General features: G+C 38.0%; 3 protein-coding genes and 1 pseudogene across 3 annotated transcripts; 3 read left to right on the top strand and 1 right to left on the bottom strand.

Moving 5' to 3' along the window:
• Positions 1-251: 251 nt before the first annotated feature.
• Positions 252-1,160, top strand: LOC112189741 (geranyl diphosphate phosphohydrolase). The gene is made up of 2 exons (XM_024329088.2): positions 252-463; positions 633-1,160. The coding sequence occupies exons 1-2, from the start codon at positions 307-309 to the stop codon at positions 926-928; spliced, it is 453 nt and encodes a 150-aa protein (XP_024184856.1). The 5' UTR covers positions 252-306; the 3' UTR covers positions 929-1,160.
• Positions 1,161-2,390: 1,230 nt separating this feature from the next.
• LOC112190677 lies at positions 2,391-3,258 on the top strand (annotated as a pseudogene).
• Positions 3,259-7,716: 4,458 nt separating this feature from the next.
• LOC112186313 (IAA-amino acid hydrolase ILR1-like 4) lies at positions 7,717-10,980 on the top strand. The gene is made up of 5 exons (XM_024324671.2): positions 7,717-8,211; positions 8,318-8,443; positions 9,065-9,379; positions 9,898-10,026; positions 10,239-10,980. Exons 1-5 carry the CDS (start codon positions 7,852-7,854, stop codon positions 10,644-10,646), a joined length of 1,338 nt encoding a protein of 445 aa, XP_024180439.1. The 5' UTR covers positions 7,717-7,851; the 3' UTR covers positions 10,647-10,980.
• Positions 10,981-13,522: 2,542 nt separating this feature from the next.
• Positions 13,523-17,111, bottom strand: LOC112186314 (glycosyltransferase BC10). Its single transcript, XM_024324672.2, has 3 exons — positions 16,731-17,111; positions 15,838-16,386; positions 13,523-14,471 (listed from the first exon to the last, which is right to left on the bottom strand). The coding sequence occupies exons 2-3, from the start codon at positions 16,357-16,359 to the stop codon at positions 13,833-13,835; spliced, it is 1,161 nt and encodes a 386-aa protein (XP_024180440.1). The 5' UTR covers positions 16,360-16,386; positions 16,731-17,111; the 3' UTR covers positions 13,523-13,832.
• Between the last annotated feature and the right edge of the window lie 668 nt (positions 17,112-17,779).

Below are 17,779 nucleotides of genomic sequence, written 5' to 3'. Positions count from 1 at the left end.
ATTGTTTTGCAAGAAACTAATGCTGGAATTAGTTAGCCATACTTAACAGAAATTAGGAATAAGGAATTAGATAGCCATACTTAACAGAAATTAGGAATAAGGAATTAGTTAGCCATATTAACAGAAATTAGGAATTAGTTAGCCAAACTTAACAGAAATTAGGAATAATATTTGTAATAATTCGTAACTGTGACATGAGGGCGTTCTAATTATCTATTTAAAGGTGGTCATGAGGGTTTGTCGAGTACTGCAAACTAGCTCGATCGATCGAATTCTTCTTCCTTGGAAAAAGACCATATCAAAAGCATGGGAAACGAGACAGTAGTAGTGGCTGAAACTTCGGGGTCGATAAAAGTGGCGGTGGTAGTATGCCTGTTGAGAGGCCAAAACGTGCTCTTGGGACGGCGCCGCTCCTCTCTGGGAGATTCCACCTTTTCCCTTCCCAGTGGCCACCTCGAGTTTGGTAGTTAATTATCTCTTGTTCATTCTTCGAAGTTGTCAGTTCGCACTTTAAAATTTGTATTTCATATTACGCACACACTGCTGTAACAAACTATAATTAAGAGGGTATATAACGTATCTTACATTTTTTACGAGAGCTAATTAATTGATTTTCTTTACAAACGTTTCAGGAGAGAGCTTTGAGGAGTGTGCAGCAAGGGAACTGAAGGAAGAAACTGATTTAGACATTGGCAAGATAGAATTGCTAACTGTGACCAACAACCTGTTCCTAGATGAAGCCAAACCATCGCAGTACGTGGCTGTTTTCATGAGGGCAGTGCTGGCAGATCCTCGTCAAGAGCCCCAGAATATTGAGCCAAAATTCTGTGATGGTTGGGGATGGTATGAGTGGGACAATCTTCCGAAGCCACTCTTTTGGCCTTTGGAGAACGTGGTTCAGGATGGATTTAACCCTTTTCCAACATGAAAAAGCTGCTAGCTATATGTAGTGCACAGCAGGCTGCTTTCCTTTTTAAGAGTATTTTGTGAGTGAATTGTTAATTTGTACCATGCATGTACCTTCACTAAGCGTTATTCAAGTTTGTGTACTAATCATGTTAAAGACAATTCTTAGGTTCATCCCATTGGGTGAACGAGCATATTTTCACCTCTATTGTCGATTAACATACTTTTACTTAATAAATTTATCATCCAACGGTGTATATCTTAGATTAGCCTTAAAAGATCATCTATGTAAATTAAAAATCAATTGAATCAGAAATCGTTTAATTATCTAATTGAATCAAACAAATGGATGGTTCTAACAACACTTACTACTATTATAATGAACCGTCCATGTATTTCATAGAAATGATAACTAAAAGGTATTCAATTTGATTGATTTTTTACAGATCTAATCTTTGTATGGTGTTATGCAACATGAATGGTTGGATTAGAAAATTATAAAATTAAGGATTAGACTCTGCTTACTATCTTGTACTTTCAAGGGTTCATCAGTTCAGTCATTGCTCTTTTAATTTAATCAGAAAAGTCCTTGCACTCTCCAATCGCATCAAATCAATCCAATCAGTCACTATTACGTCAATTTTCGCTGTTAAAATGCTAACGTGGGACCTTCTCACAGGGAAAATTCCAAACTACCCATCGCTAGGCAACCCGCCGATGCGTCAGTGTTCTGAATGCAGATGGGTAGTTTAGAAATTTTCCTCGAAAATTGACAGAGTGGTGACAAGTTGGATCGATTTGATGAAATTGGAGAATGCAATGACTTTTCTGATTAAATTAGAAGTGCAGGGACTGAACTGATGAACCCTTAAAAGTACAGGGTAGTAAGCAGAATTTAGTCCTAAAATTAAAATGCATTAATCACAATAAAGGGTGAATATGCTCATTTACCCCAGGGGTGAACCGAAGAATTGTCCTCATGTTAATTTGTGATAAAAAAAAATTTCCTCCATGCATCTCTGCCTCTTCCCGTCCTACTCAAATGAATTAGTTCAGTTCCATACTACTTCTCCCTCAATTCCGATATCTGTGTGGCAACCTCATGATTGGTCCCACTCATTCGGTTGAGGGGGGATGTAGGAGTGATCAAGTCAATGATAAAGTCAAAGCCAAGGTCAATACTAAAGTCAATGATCAGGACATGACCATTCCATAAGACTCCACGTGTAGGGCTGAGATTGTTTTGCAAGAAACTAATGCTGGAATTAGTTAGCCATACTTAACAGAAATTAGGAATAAGGAATTAGATAGCCATACTTAACAGAAATTAGGAATAAGGAATTAGTTAGCCATATTAACAGAAATTAGGAATTAGTTAGCCAAACTTAACAGAAATTAGGAATAATATTTGTAATAATTCGTAACTGTGACATGAGGGCGTTCCAATTATCTATTTAAAGGTGGTCATGAGGGTTTGTCGAGTACTGCAAACTAGCTCGATCGATCGAATTCTGCTTCCTTGGAAAAAGACCATATCAAAAGCATGGGAAACGAGACAGTAGTAGTGGCTGAAACTTCGGGGTCGATAAAAGTGGCGGTGGTAGTATGCCTGTTGAGAGGCCAAAACGTGCTCTTGGGACGGCGCCGCTCCTCTCTGGGAGATTCCACCTTTTCCCTTCCCAGTGGCCACCTCGAGTTTGGTAGTTAATTATCTCTTGTTCATTCTTCGAAGTTGTCAGTTCGCACTTTAAAATTTGTATTTCATATTACGCACACACTGCTGTAACAAACTATAATTAAGAGGGTATATAACATATCTTACATTTTTTACGAGAGCTAATTAATTGATTTTCTTTACAAACGTTTCAGGAGAGAGCTTTGAGGAGTGTGCAGCATGGGAACTGAAGGAAGAAACTGATTTAGACATTGGCAAGATAGAATTGCTAATGTGACCAACAACCTGTTCCTAGATGAAGCCAAACCATCGCAGTACGTGGCTGTTTTCATGAGGGCAGTGCTGGCAGATCCTCGTCAAGAGCCCCAGAATATTGAGCCAAAATTCTGTGATGGTTGGGGATGGTATGAGTGGGACAATCTTCCGAAGCCACTCTTTTGGCCTTTGGAGAACGTGGTTCAGGATGGATTTAATCCTTTTCCAACATGAGACAGCTGCTAGCTATATGTAGTTGTAGCACCCATCAGAATTCAAGAGCAACGAGTTCTCTTTCTGATTAGATTACCCAATGTATTAGAAGTAGGAAATGATATCATACCAGCCTATATTCTTCAAAATCAAAATTTGTTGGTTACAGAAATGTAGATTCATGCCCAGATTTGTACCCACATTTGAGACTTCAATTTTCAAAAAATTTCTTTTGTTTTCAGCTGGGTTGTTGCTCTTTGATCTTTGAGTTTCAATCACAGTCAAACCAACAGCAAATCCATTTCATTGAGAAACAAATTGAGATTTTGAGAGCAAATGAGAGAAAAGTTGTACATCACGAAACAAATCAGATTTTGGAAAGATTGACAATAAAAGGACAATGACGTAAATGATGGAATTCTCAGTTCAAGTAACAAAGATCATAGAAGCCAAATGAAAGAGATGATTGTGTTACAAGAGCATTTATGAGGAGAGAGATGGAAGGAGTCAGAAGTTATGATTCTAAGGGTAATGTGGGAAAGAGATTTAAGGAGAACAAAAGAAATTATTAGAAAAAGAGGAGGGAGTGTAGAATGTAATTTGGGGAGTGCAAATTTCACTCCCCTAAATTTATTCCTTTCTCTTTTTTATTTATTTATTTTTTTATCTTTATTTTATTCTTTTTTTTAACAGAAAGAAAGAAAGGAAAAAATTTTTCATTTTCCAAAAAAATAAAATAATTAATTAATTTAAAAAAAAAAACTGAGGGCATAATAGACATTTCACCTCGATTTTAGACGGCAATGGCCTAATGGTCTGAAATTTTGAAATACAAAGACTAATTGTGTGAAATTAAAAGGTCAAGGACTGAAGTTTTATGGTCAAAAGCTCAAGGACTAAACAATATTTAGTCCTTTTTTTTTTTTAGGAGTTACACTGAAGTAGGGTTTTCAATGGATCAGGTATAACGTGTCAATAAATGTCAAAATTGTAAAGAAATAGGCAAAGTGGTGGGTAGGCGCCTGACAGCTAGAGAATTATGAGGTTTTTTACAAAATATATAAATAATCATACAAGTGCCTACTTTTTGGTGTTGCTATTTAAACCCAGCAAATTTCTAAGTGTATCCGGCATTTTAAATATTATCTTATATTTCCTGTTTTACCCCTGTTTAAATAAACCCAGCAAACATTATCTCCATCACCATCTTCAAGGTTGAGACCAGTTAGAAAGAGTATTGTTCTGGAAGGAGGAGATTGCGAGGAGCATTCCAGTGATCAAAGCAGAGAAGCTGGAGAAGATTTGATGTGGGCTATTGGATTTGATTACATTCAAAAATTGTAGAAATTCCAATCAATCAATGATTTGATTACATCTCACCCATATCAATACAAGTATGGAACTAGTCTCTAGCCTACTGCACTTCGTTTTACCCAACATGTTTATCTTAAAACAGACTATTGTAGAAGAAATGAAGAAACCCATTTAAGGTAATTGAAGAAATGAAGAAACTCATTCCAGGTAATGGAAAAGAAGAACAAAATTGACTGAAGTCTCCCAATCAAAGAATTGACATTGTAGATGGCTATGCAATCAATCACAAAATTTCAATTTAAAAACCAAAGGCTCAAAGCAACAATGAGAAGGTATCGGCCCCATATCCCACTTTAGCGTCCTAAATGGGGATGTCGTTTATGCTCACAATAATGAAACACGTTGTCGTTGCCATTTCTCTTCTTCTTCTTCTTCTTCCTCCTCTTCATAGCATGCCTCTGATCCGACTCCAAAAGAAGGATTTGTGTATGCTGCTGGGTTTATTATATCGAGGGCAAAATTGGAAAATAAAAAATATTTTTTAACTACTGGGTCTACTAAGAAGTTTGCTGGGTTCAAATAGAAACACCCCTACTTTTTTGTTCCATTAAAAAAAAAAACAGAGAGAGAGAAACGACCACGAGGAGAGAGAGAATGTTGCAAATGCGAAAAGTCTTGAATTTTAAGTTTTTTCAATTAATTTTGACCTAAAAACTTCAATTTTTTTAAAGCCGACTCGCCTAATCCCTGTGTAGCCTGCCTAATCCCCTGGCTGACTTTTCTAGCGATTTTCAATTAATCAAGACGCCTAGGCCAATTTTTTGAACGCTGGTTGCAATGGACAAACATAAACCCAACATAATTTATTTCACACTCTTCCATATTGTGTCCTAAGAACACCAAATTACGTGGAAGGGAAATTCACCATTGTGTTGATAATAAGAAAGTATCGAAATTAATATATCTAGACCCTAGGAATAACATCAAGAAAATGGTATAGCAATATAACCAAGACACCACAACCCTAGCTCAAATGAGTAAGGATAAGACTTAACAAATACTGGAAACTAAAACCCTAAAAAAAGGAAAAAAATGAAGCTACCATAACCCGTCTTTCCTCTCCCTGGCCAATCGCCAACACCAACTTCTCGATAACAACCGCAGTAATATCAGTATCTACAGTAGTTGTAGCCACAGGCCAACCCCAATGCATAAGCAGTGTGGAGCATGAGGCCCCAGCCAGGGACGGAGCCACTTAAAGGGCTGTCTGGGCTGTAGCCCAAGGGAAAAATTGGGCCAAAAACTGCCAAGTATGGGTATAGCCCAAAAAAAAAAAATACTAATACTTTGCAATTGGGTTGCAGGCTTGCAGTTGTCGGTTCCGAGTTCCGACTCCATACTCTCCACTTCTCCAGTCTCACTCTCCCGGTCTCCCCGAGTTCAGAACTTCAGATCAGTGGTGGAATCCTTCATAGTTTCAACTTTCAAGCTCCAGCCGGCAGCCACCAAGTCTCTCCCAGAGTTCCAAGCTCCAGCCACCGAGCCACCTCCATATTCAGAGTTTCAGTCCTCCTGAGTAGGCTGAGCTACCTCTTCGGCTCCTCCACCACCGTACACTGAGCCACATCCACGGTTGACGGCTCCACTGCGGACCTGCGGACTGCGGTCTGCATCTCTGGATTCCCTGCGTCATGAGACTCAGCCGACTCCTGCAGTCCTGCTCCTTAAACTCTTGATTCTTGAAGGCATCAAATCTTCAAACTTCAATCCCTGAATCTTAGATTCTCAGGTAAACATCATATGCGGATATGCCCAAATACCCAATACCCATAACCCATGTTGATTGCTGAATTGCTTAATTGCTGTCTTGCTGAATCTACTGATGATGTTTGCCTGTTTGAAACTTTGAATCGTGAATTCATGATGTACTGATGTTGGGTCATTGGGTGTTTAGGGTAAGGTCGTAATTCAGTAATTGGGAATTGGGAATTGGGAATTGGCGAATGGGTTGATGAATGATGAATGATGACTTTAATCACTTGACGTTGATAATTGGAAATGGGTTGAATACCATTGGGTTCCAAACCTCAAAAAAAAAAAAAAGAGTTATGCGCAAAATATTTGTTAGGCTAAAATTAGTCCAACCCTTCATACAATCCTTGTTACGTCCCTAGCCCCAGCCACCATCTTTGATGCAAACACTTAATATCAAATCTATCGCCGAAAACCGTCCACTCGGAACTACCCTCCATCGACCCGTACCCACGATCCAAACGTAGCCACTCCACAAGCTGCCGCAATCCTCAATGAGTCCAACCAAGTTCACCCTAGACCTTGCCAACCCATTGCCTAGAACCACCATACAATGTCCAAAGACCTCCATGCACATCCTTCATGAAACTCATGCCACCAATCCTCACTCAACCTAACTCTCAATGGGTTGTGCATGCAAGTTAATATATAACTCCAGACAATCATTTAAATAAACAACTTTTTAATATACTAGCATGAGTTCAACTTACTTTATTTGATGCAGATTTTGAGTTGTATCGAAGTTGACGGCCTATCACAGATCTTTAACTTAATCTAATTTAATATTTATTTTTATTTTTATTTCTCATTATACTTCACTAATAGGAGGAAGTTTTCCATATCACTGTCGTGCCACATGCGATACGGCTCGCGAATCAAAATCCACCAAATCTGAATTGTATCCCAAAATTACTCTTATCTCTACAAGTATAATTGGAGGCCCTCTTTTGGTGTCAAAGACTTCACCAAATTTTGAAAGTGTTTATAATACCCTTCAATAACATAATTATGAAATTAAGTTAATAAAATATAAATAAATAAAAGAGTAAATTGAAAAAAAATACCCAAACCACCACTATTCTATATCTAAAAAATAAATAACCACTATTCATTTTAATCGATCTATTTTCCATTAACATCACATTATCACCTGCGAAAAACGCGGGCACGTTGCTAATTTTTATTAACGTGAACTTCCCAAACTCTCAAAGCACTGTCCGCTACCTCTTACATGTGTATTGATTGGCTAGTCATACCATACACACGTAGACTTGAGTCTCTCCACTAGGAGACGCCATTTCATCAATTATGTATTTCTCTCCCTTTTTTTTTAATAACAATTATGTATTTCTCTTTTTGTTCTAAGTTTTCGACAGTGTATTTATGTTTTTACTTAAAAATTCTTTGATCAAAAGAAAATTGAGAGCTAAAGAACTTCCATAATAAAAAAAGTTGGCCGCCGTGTGACTGCGCAGCCTTTGCCTCAAATTATCAGGGGGAAATCAGCAACCCATTTCCTATTTCTCTTTCAGCCCACTTTTCAACTTTGACCACAATTTTGGTTTTCAACTTTTCATCACAGTAATTGTTATCTATATATGCTCACTCTCTTGTAGCTTTCATACCCAACTCCTGTACTTTCAATCATCATCAAATCTCATCACTTTGTAAAGTTCATGGAGTTCATGTGGGTCTTTTTGATTGTACTATTAAGTCTGCTTGCTGGTCCTACACCTATACTCTCAGATTCCTCTTTGAGTTCAAATGGGTTCTCAGAAATCCCCAAAAAGTTACTCACTTTAGCCCAGAAACCTGAGCTGTTTGAATGGATGGTGGGCATCAGAAGGAAGATACATGAAAACCCAGAACTAGGTTATGAGGAATTTGAGACCAGTAAGCTGATCAGAGCAGAATTGGACAAGATGGGTGTTGCATATAAGTACCCAGTTGCAGTTACTGGGGTTGTAGGTTCCATTGGGACTGGAAAGCCTCCTTTTGTTGCAATCAGAGCTGACATGGATGCTCTGGCTATGCAGGTTTGATGGTGCAAATTTTTGTGAATAGAAATTTTGTTATTGATATTTAGTTGAGTGAAAAAGTTAAGTTCTTTATAATTTGATTGATGGGGTTTGTGTTTTGTAGGAAATGGTGGAGTGGGAGCACAAGAGTAAAATCCCTGGGAAAATGCATGGTTGTGGGCATGATGCTCATGTTGCAATGCTTCTTGGTGCTGCAAAGATCCTTAAAGAGCATGAGAAAGATTTACAGGTTTATTTCATTCTTGTTCTCAAATTGATAGTCTTTGCTGTTGTGTACTAGTAACTGCTATACAAGTTGAGAGCCTGTTAGTATCTACAGTATATGAGGAGTATGTACATATTATAATTAGTTAAGGGGATACATGGTTTCAGTAATTTTTATGGTTATGTGATTTAAATAATATTTTCGTAGTTTCAAAATACTGGTAGATGCTAGAATGTAAGTTTGACTTTTAACGTCATCTTCTTCATTAGGCCAACTTGCCAAAGTAGTAGGAAAGAGATCATCTCTGTCTTTAATTGGTTTTCTGCTTGTACCATCTTAGCTGCATGCTTAGGGAGAACAAAGTGCTACACTCCCGACTATAATTGGTAAGATTAGTAGCTTATTGGTGTCTATAGCCTATGATATGGATACATAAGACTTTGTTTAGGGCCAGTTTTGTATGGCAGTTGTTACAATAATCTCACTTTAAATAACATATTGTTCATGGAAATGCTGCATGGTTGCCAGTATGTTGTCAGTTTCAATATAGTGTCAATTACATAGATGACTTACGGTCTAGGATCTTGTGAACTTTATTATTTTGTCTGGATGCCTGATATGATCCAATTATTGATGGTTCATTAGGGAACAATTGTTCTTGTATTTCAACCAGCAGAGGAAGGAGGAGGTGGAGCTAAGAAAGTATTAGATGCCGGAGCATTACAGAATGTTACTGCTATTTTCGGGTTGCATGTTGCCCACCATATTCCTTTAGCTGAAGTAGCCTCTAGACCTGGTCCCTTTTTTGCTGGGAGTGGCTTCTTTGAAGCAACAATAAGCGGAAAAGGAGGTCATGCAGCCCTTCCTCATCATGCGGTTGATCCAATACTCGCAGTTTCAAATGTGATTGGTAGCTTACAACATATTGTCTCACGTGAAGTTGATCCACTCGACTCTCAGGTAAAAATCCCCTTTGTTCCATGTCCAAAATTATGACTTGCTTTAAGCCCATGTATCTACAAAATCTGTTATGTTCTTATGTATTATTAATCAATCTGAATACCATTTCTTTGCAGAATTGGTTTCTTGTTTAGTTTCTGTTCGAAGGTAGCTTTCCATAAGAAAATACAGTCCTGATTGACATATAAAAGGCACTGCTTGCTTCTTTCACTGAGATTGTAGGTAGTTCTTTTGGGTACCTGTTATTACCATGTTGTTGACCTCTGTACACTTCTGAATCATCAAGACTGCATTAGAATTCCCGTTTTGATCAAACTATGGCTGCAATTACCATCCATTTTCAGTGTTATGTTTACATTTAATTATGCTCCCACAATTTGATAGTGCAAACATTGAAGTTTTTTCTGCTTGTGTTAGCCAAGTTACAAAAAAACCTTGGCTTCCTTAATTCATTACTTGCTACCTTGGTCCTTTGCAAATACTCTCAAGTCAACCAAGTACTTGGCTAAAATTTTCAGGTAGTGACAGTTGGAAAAGTTCAAGGAGGTGAAGCATTCAATGTCATTCCAGATTCTGTAACTATTGGTGGCACTTTCCGTGCCTTTTCAAAGGAGACCTTATTGCAACTCAAACAGCGCATAGCGAAGGTACTTTTCAGACTCAGTATTTATATTCATACTGTGTAAAGGGCAATTGTAGCTTCATCATTAAGTGCTGATTTAATTTAAATAAATTCTATACTCTACAGACAATTAGGATCCTCTTAGGAACTTGTAATAATCAAACCCGAAATCTTTGAATTCCCATTAGTTTCCCTAATTTCCACTCTTGCAAGAATCTGATCTGCTTCAATTGATAGGTTATAACAGGGCAGGCTGCTGTACAAAGATGCAATGCAACGGTCAATTTCTTTGAAGATGAGAAACCTTTGTTCCCCCCGACAGTAAACCATAAGGAATTGCACAAACACTTTCAAAATGTCGCAGGAGATATGCTTGGCACGCACAGAGTCAAAGACCACCAGCCATTAATGGGATCCGAGGACTTTGCATATTACCAAGAGGCAATACCTGGATTCTTCTTCTTTCTTGGAATGAAGGATGACAGGCTTGGATATCTGGATACACCACACTCACCTTACTTCCGGATCAACGAGGATGCACTTCCATATGGTGCTGCACTTCATGCTTCTTTGGCTGTTAGGTATTTGATTGAAACTCAACTGGAGGTTCCTTTGCCAGAACAGCAAAATCGTGATGAGTTATGAGCAGCTTACTGGTGTATGCACAGTTGATGCTACAAAGTTTTCATGGAGTCTGCAATTCCAAATATATGGTTCTACACACATATTGTTCATTTCCGAATATCATTTGACATGAATTGTTAAATGCAAACATTAAAATGAAGCCGATTGAAAAGAATCAATTAAGTTACATTCTTCGATGAATCACTGAGTAGTGACATCTGCAGCTTCAACTGCTTGATTTTGTATATCTGGGAGGTATAGTTTTTCTGAGTTCATCTGTAATAATGTCAGAGATTCTTTTTTCAATGACAAAAGAAACAGCAGTTTAACTTGGAGCTTTATGTTCTTGCATTCAGATTATAAGCTTTAATCCTTACTTTTATGTTCTACAAGCTTTTATTAACTCTAGTTTACATTAGAAAAATTTATAGAGCTTCATTTTTCAGTAGGAGCATTCTTTTTCTTTGGCAATTTCTTTATGAGGAAGAAAAAAATTTATTGCAAGGCTTTTAGGAATCCAGAAAATTCTCTGCAGGAGAATAGTTCCTTTCCTTGTTCAGCTTCAGAAGGATCATAATGGCTGGTGAGCTTAACGAAATTGAGAGCAAGAAGAGGTGGATTCTGTCTTCAGAAATACTAGATTGTTAGAAGGAAGACTTATCTGGAGGGTACATGGGTGGAATAAACTGTGATCAATCAGAAATCTATTCAATCTATTGCCATTCAGTACTTCCAATGTTTGTTTGCTGAAAGAGAATCTGTTGATCCTTTTGAGGCCATCACAATTTTTTGTTTTTTATCTGCTGAAGATATGATGGACTTGAGCTGCGAATTGTCTATTCATAGTATCAAAAATAGCTTCTTCGCTATTGGCAGTTTGAAGGCTCCAGGTACTGATGGTATTTCTGCTAGTTTCTTTCGAAGACAATTAAATGTGTGGGTGATACTTTGGCTTCTGTTGTAGACCTCTTTGTCCGCTTTCATTGTATCATTCTTTATGATCAACAGACATGCTGCAATGGAACTTTATTGAAGGAATGCTATATGGAAAGCTGGGATCGTTGTAAAGCTGCCAAGTTTCACTTTTACCATTATAAATGGGGACTTGTATGATGTTTCTTTTCGTAAAAGTGGTGTAAGGCAAGGAGACCCCCTTTCCGACCTCTTTAACAATTACATAGCTAAAACCTGTTATGCTAAACCAAAAAGGCCCCTCAGTATCTCATGTTTGCTGATGATTAAGTTGATGTGATTTGCTCAATGAGAGACTATTTAGAAACTTTATGCATGGCTTTTGCTCAAGCTGGTAGCTTTCAAAAACTCTAGTGTTTTTACTCCAAATGTGGAGGAGTCTCTAGCTTTGAACATTTCTGATATCTGTGCATTTCTCATTGCTTAATTCAGACTCGGTAACTATCCCGGTGTTATTCTTGTGCATTCCGGACTAGCCAAGACAGTATCTAAGGTGAAAATTGTGAAGGTTCATGCTTCTGGGAAGAGCACTACTCTATCAATGGCAGGCAGGCTCCCTATTCTGCGATTTACAGGGTGTATGTGGAGTACTTAATGAAACAAGATTTACGTTCCTCAGAAAGAATTTGCCTTTTCCTGATCACTCTAGTACTTGGAAGTGGAGTTCTATGTGGAGCTCAGTTACTGAGGAAGGGTAATGGACAAATAATTTCCTTCTGGGAAGCAAACTGGACTGGCTTCGGCGCCCTTTCCTTGCTCATCAACTGTGCCATGCCTGATGATCTTCATAATTTAACTGCATGTTAGTGATTTCCTTTCTGATGATGGTTGTAAATTTGGAGTCTTAGTGGAGTTATTCACATGCTTTCTCATGAAGTTGAACTAAACTTCCTTGGTATTCATGCTAGCGGAAATGACGGGTACATTTGGGAGTGTTGTCAAGTCTGCTTATCCTTCTTTCTCAGTTGCTGATCAATGTTGTTCTAATTGGAAATGGTATCATTTGGAAACTTGATCTTCCTTCCAAATTGGAAACTATACTTTACCATAAGCTGTTGACAAATGAGGCTACACTAAGGAGGGGATTGCTTGCTGCCCTGGATCTTGATAAGTAGTGATAGTCAATGCTGAGTTGCTGAGAGGAATACACAGCTCGGAAAGGAAGACTGAGATGTCAAGCAATGCATCAGCTTTGGAGTCTCCTCTCAGTTTCCTTCATCCTCCACTCTGCAAGCTAAATCATAGAACATAATAAACCCATATTCTGAAAAATCTTTGGATGACAAGTTAAACTCTTCAACAAATGGTACAACTGAATATGAGGATGCAATCAACCGTCTTCTTAAGAGAGTATACAAGGTTAATGCGAGTTCAAGTAAACTCTCTGATATCCTTGAATGACACCAAGTTGTTGTTGTGACATATGAGGAGCTTATACAGTCTGGTAATTCAACTCTGTATCATATAGGCTTTATATTGAGATAAAGTCAGTAACTTCTTTTCCTTTTTTTTTTTATACTTTTTTTCTTTTCTTTTTCAGTTCGAATATACAATCCTTACAGCCGGCATTCTTCAATGAAATCCAAATACTTCTCGTCACTTTTAATCTTTGATTTCCATGATCAATGCTCAAGCAACCACACAGGATCTTGCTTGAGCCTCTATGTACATAGTAAAACATCCTTGTTTGAATAAGAATCATTCCGACAGTTCTTATGTTAACCTCTGGAAATTATTACAGCTGCACTTTTCCTTGCACTGGGAAGTCAGAACCTCAGTGCCTCACAAAGAAGTCAACTAAGTTTTTAACATTGAGGTTTCTTGTTTGTTACAAACTTAAAGTGGAGGCAATAATACACCAAAAGTTAAGGAGATGAAATTAAAAGCAAACTGGCCTCAAGTACGACTACTGAAAGTACAAAAACTTCAGAAAGAGACCAAATCTGGGAGGTCACAACATTTATTAAATAAATGACCCAACAGCACTTCATTCAATCAGGATCCCAACCAGATACATACATAATCATTATTGTAGCAGAAAAATTTTCTAGGATGCTAATCTTTTGTCCTATTTTTCTATACATACAATATGCATTGATATTGAGGTCTCAAAAATCCTATTTAATTTGGGTAGAAAGGAACCAATCTCAGCAACAAGTCCGTTGTTAACTCAAAACTACATTCATACTCCCATCTGCAGTTCTCCGTAAACACCATTAAGAAGCCAATCTTATGTCAATATCCAAAGACTTTAGATGCTAATTCTAACAGAGGCTCCAAAGCACTTGGAGCAAACTTTCTAGCAAAAAGGAAACAGAGCGTGGTCGGCTGATTGTTGTAGAGACAATTTTCGCTAGTAGTAATCTTCTTGAGGAACTCTTCTGTAATATCACCTTTACCGAACGTAGCCGGATGAGCACCACCTCTTGACCAGTCAACATACGTAAGAGTCCTATTTGCCAAAAGATGCGGAGTCTCGATGGTAAGCATCGTCTGAAAGTAGTGCTCATCTACATAACATGCAGGTTTGCAAAAGTCTCTGAAAATAGGGTAGTAAGTTGTGTCTTGAACAATCTTATGTGCAAGTATCCGATTGATCTCAAACCACTGGGAACCTTTACGCCAATTACTGAGATTGACCAAAGGGGCCATGTGTTCATTATAGCGTCCTCTCCCATAAGGTCCGATTTCGTCAAATGAACCCATAAAGCTGTACCTTGATTTCGATAAGTAGTGATAGACAATGCTGAGGTTGCTCAGAGGAATACAAGACTCGGAAAGGAGGACAAACCATTCATTTGAGATGTCAAGCAATGCATTAGCTAGAAGTCTTCTCTCAGCCTCACACATATTCATCTCTCCCCACTCTGCGAGCTGAATCAAAATATACAAGTGGTCAGAGATCCTAATACAATAAAAAACAAGTAGGTTTCAACACATATACTACAAATGTTCACAGGAAGTTCCAGGTAATTTTTTTTGTGAAATAGTAACCAAAAATGTTCCAGTGCAGCTGAGAAACAAAAAGTACTCCATTGAACATTTTAAAGTGTCATTTGTAAAGATTATTTAAACCTCACTAACTTCAAAAATAAATGTTCCAATGGTGAAAATTTCTAAACATACGAAAGAGGACTGGTAGAGAACATATTCGGCTTATATCTAATGTTTGATAATCATGTGACCACCTCACCTCTGTATACAACAACCAAAGGAACAATTTGTCACGAAAAAATGTTTCGTTTCATCAATGAATTTCTTATTCTCAGTACAGGAACATTGGTCAAGGTGGAAGCAAATAATCATCTACTATTAACAAAATTTGGCTGAAAATGTTCCAGACCACCAGCATAACATGGCAAGAATTGGTGGACAATGTGGAGATATACTTTCAATCAATAAAATGGAGAAAAACTTGGTAGTTAGGAAAGTTTCTAAAAAAATTAATAATAGTCAATGGTTGCTCCATCCCGACTTGAGTTGCAGGAGCCTTTCCAAATAAATTTTAGATGACAAGTCCAAATCTGTTCTTTTGAACATACAGTGGAAGTGAATATTATCATACAACCTTCATGAGCCAGTACACAACCTAAAGGGTTCCATTTCCGAGAGATTTAATAAGTTATTCTGGTATTTTTATATAAGAACAGAGTCATAGAAAAAGAGACTTCAATAACGTTTAAATTCTATGCACCCTTTTCTGTTTTTCTCTAGTCCTTTTAACTTTTGGAAAATTATCACCGACCCCTCAACTGAAATATTAAACCACAGATAGGGCACTATCTCACTACATCCACACCCAATGTATGATATAGGAGAGGAGAGAGTACTAGAAGGTAATTACAAAAGCAGCTGCAGATCAACCATCCTAGGCCAAATTATGAAGGATCTAAAGCTGACAATTAGTACAACAATGAATACCATGTGTTCCTTCCTAAAAAGAATACTTGTAAAGATAAGAAACGATTAATGTCAATTCATATTTATTTTAATATCCTAGAATCCAACACATTGATTCTTATTCAAGAAACAAATATCAAGTTTGTAGCATTGGTATACTCTAAAACAGATATAGTTTCTATCCTGTGGTTATTTTTCTTAGTCATGGGTTTCCTTATACTTCAACACAAGAAATTTAATCAGAGTAATGCAATTAAAAAATGCAATATATTTTAGAGAGTTCTCTAATGCATCCACGAGCAATTAACATTAGCAAATAAAAGCTAGTGACTCGATATACCTTGCTTGGAATTTGTCTCTTGTAAAACACTGATGAACTTGAGAAGTTGGGACTATAAGATGGCAACGAATGGACATAGATCGAGTAAAGCCCCTCGTGCCCTTTGAAAAACCGCTCCCAAAGAGGCTCCATCGGCAATGGTCCCTTGGTCAAGAACATGAAAGCAATCTTGGGAGTTCTTTTGAACGGATATTCTTTCACTTGAGGAACACATGAGGCCAGCCACAGCAACTCAGTGTCATTCATGGAATGCAACAGACTAGATGGAGGTCTAATCCAACTTTCTAACGTGTTTGGCTCCACAAAACATGACCTCACATCAGATGGTTCTGTTGGAGCCAAATGTTGAACACCGAAATACCGGATCGTATGCATACTCAAAATCGAAACCCCGAGACCCAGAACCACAAACATCAACAGGAATTGGATCAGCCTCAGAGGCAAGGCCCTTACATGGCTGGTTTTTAATATACTACCACCAGGGTCCTTGCTTTCCTCCAATGCCCCCACCCTTGACTGCATCTTAACTCAAATCCTAATCAAATTCAACTGCCAAAACAAGAAAACACTAATCAAATTCAACTTCTGGGTGATCTAATTCCCAAAATTATCAGATTCACCAAACACCCTTTTCGATTCAAACTGATCACAATAACACCAAGAGTTTGGTATATGCATAATAGGTGTTTCACAAAAAATGCCCTAATGAAAACCCATATCGGATCACGTCAAAAAATTGACAAACATGAGCCAATTTCCAAAAGGGTACTCGCCAAACGGATCAAAATCAGAGCTTTTGAATTCCAGCTTTCTAGTCATAAAAATGGACAAAGCATGCAACATGGGTTTTATATGAGAAAAAGGAAACGAGGAATGGGGCTAGAGTGCATTACCATGTGGGGTTTATTGCGTAGAGGAGAACTCTATCAATGTCGGAGATACGTTTCGGGCAGATCGGCTCTCACACTTTTGTCACTTGAGAAATCAATCGTGAGTTTGTTGGGCCGGCTTTTAATGAAGGGTGGAATTTATGCCTTGTGATTTGGAGAGAGAGAGAGAGGGGTTTATGGGGCTTTCATTCCTCTCTTCCTTCTTATTCTCTCGTGGGGTGTTGTTTGAAACTTAAAGAACCCATGATGATGATGAAGAAAAGTAGAACTGAAGCATTGGGGAGAGAGAGAGAGAGTGACAAAAAGAAAGAGAGAGAGTGAAGGTGGGGGAAAAACCAAGGGGCGTGTCTGTTTGGGGGAGTTTTGTTTGTTTGTTTCTCTCCTGTGAGTTGGGGGGGGGAGAGAAGCAAAAGCAAAGGAAAATGCGGGGGTCAGTGACTCAGTGGCTTAAGTTATGCCTTATGTCCGGTGATTCTTTTGCGTTTTGTGGCCCTTTCTCTATGCACGTGTTGGGGCTTTACCTAGTCTCTTCCAATCGGAGAACATCTTGGGTCAGGGAGTTCGGATTTACTAGATTATTCCGAGCAGCCAATCGAAAAGTGACCTGTAATATTTGTAGGACTATTTTTTCTAACTTTGGATGAATAGGAAAATGACACATGGTACTTTTGATGTATGAGGTGACCTCGCTTTATTATCCGGTCTCCATGATCAGACGTTTTTTTCACAAGATATCTTTATCATTGGTTCAACTTTCTCAGTTCAGAACTTGATGTGATTTCCTCACTTATTTTTTTCTGTTAAGTTTTGTCAGGTGCTGATTACGTGGTTATGAGTTCTGTCACATATCAAATTTCACTTCACTGGGGTATTATGTATTTAGAAGGCTGGTCTGTTAAAGACGCAAATTTAACAAAAATCTCATTGATGGGAATGCACCTAAAATGATGGAAAATGAACTCAAGAACGAGAGAGAGCTTTGCTTCTTTTGAGTCAAAGCATCGATAGCCAAATCAAAAGCATTGGTCCATGGAAATTGATCTTGTGGTCGG

Source organism: Rosa chinensis, chromosome 2 (genome assembly GCF_002994745.2).
Source record: "Rosa chinensis cultivar Old Blush chromosome 2, RchiOBHm-V2, whole genome shotgun sequence".
Classification (NCBI taxonomy): Eukaryota; Viridiplantae; Streptophyta; class Magnoliopsida; order Rosales; family Rosaceae; genus Rosa; species Rosa chinensis.
The sequence above is the reverse complement of the archived record's forward strand: the minus strand, read 5'-3'. Positions and strand labels throughout refer to the sequence as shown.

Excerpts from the sequence above, each read along its gene's own strand:
- LOC112186314 (XM_024324672.2), bottom strand. The coding sequence starts at position 16,359 with ATGCAGTCAAGGGTGGGGGCATTGGAGGAAAGCAAGGACCCTGGTGGT. Across the intron at positions 14,472-15,837 it reads AGAGACAAATTCCAAGCAAG|CTCGCAGAGTGGGGAGAGAT; the intron begins GTATATCGAGTC and ends ATTTTGATTCAG.
- LOC112189741 (XM_024329088.2), top strand. The coding sequence starts at position 307 with ATGGGAAACGAGACAGTAGTAGTGGCTGAAACTTCGGGGTCGATAAAA. Across the intron at positions 464-632 it reads CAGTGGCCACCTCGAGTTTG|GAGAGAGCTTTGAGGAGTGT; the intron begins GTAGTTAATTAT and ends CAAACGTTTCAG.
- LOC112186313 (XM_024324671.2), top strand. The coding sequence starts at position 7,852 with ATGGAGTTCATGTGGGTCTTTTTGATTGTACTATTAAGTCTGCTTGCT. Across the intron at positions 8,444-9,064 it reads AGCATGAGAAAGATTTACAG|GGAACAATTGTTCTTGTATT; the intron begins GTTTATTTCATT and ends ATGGTTCATTAG. Across the intron at positions 10,027-10,238 it reads TCAAACAGCGCATAGCGAAG|GTTATAACAGGGCAGGCTGC; the intron begins GTACTTTTCAGA and ends TTCAATTGATAG.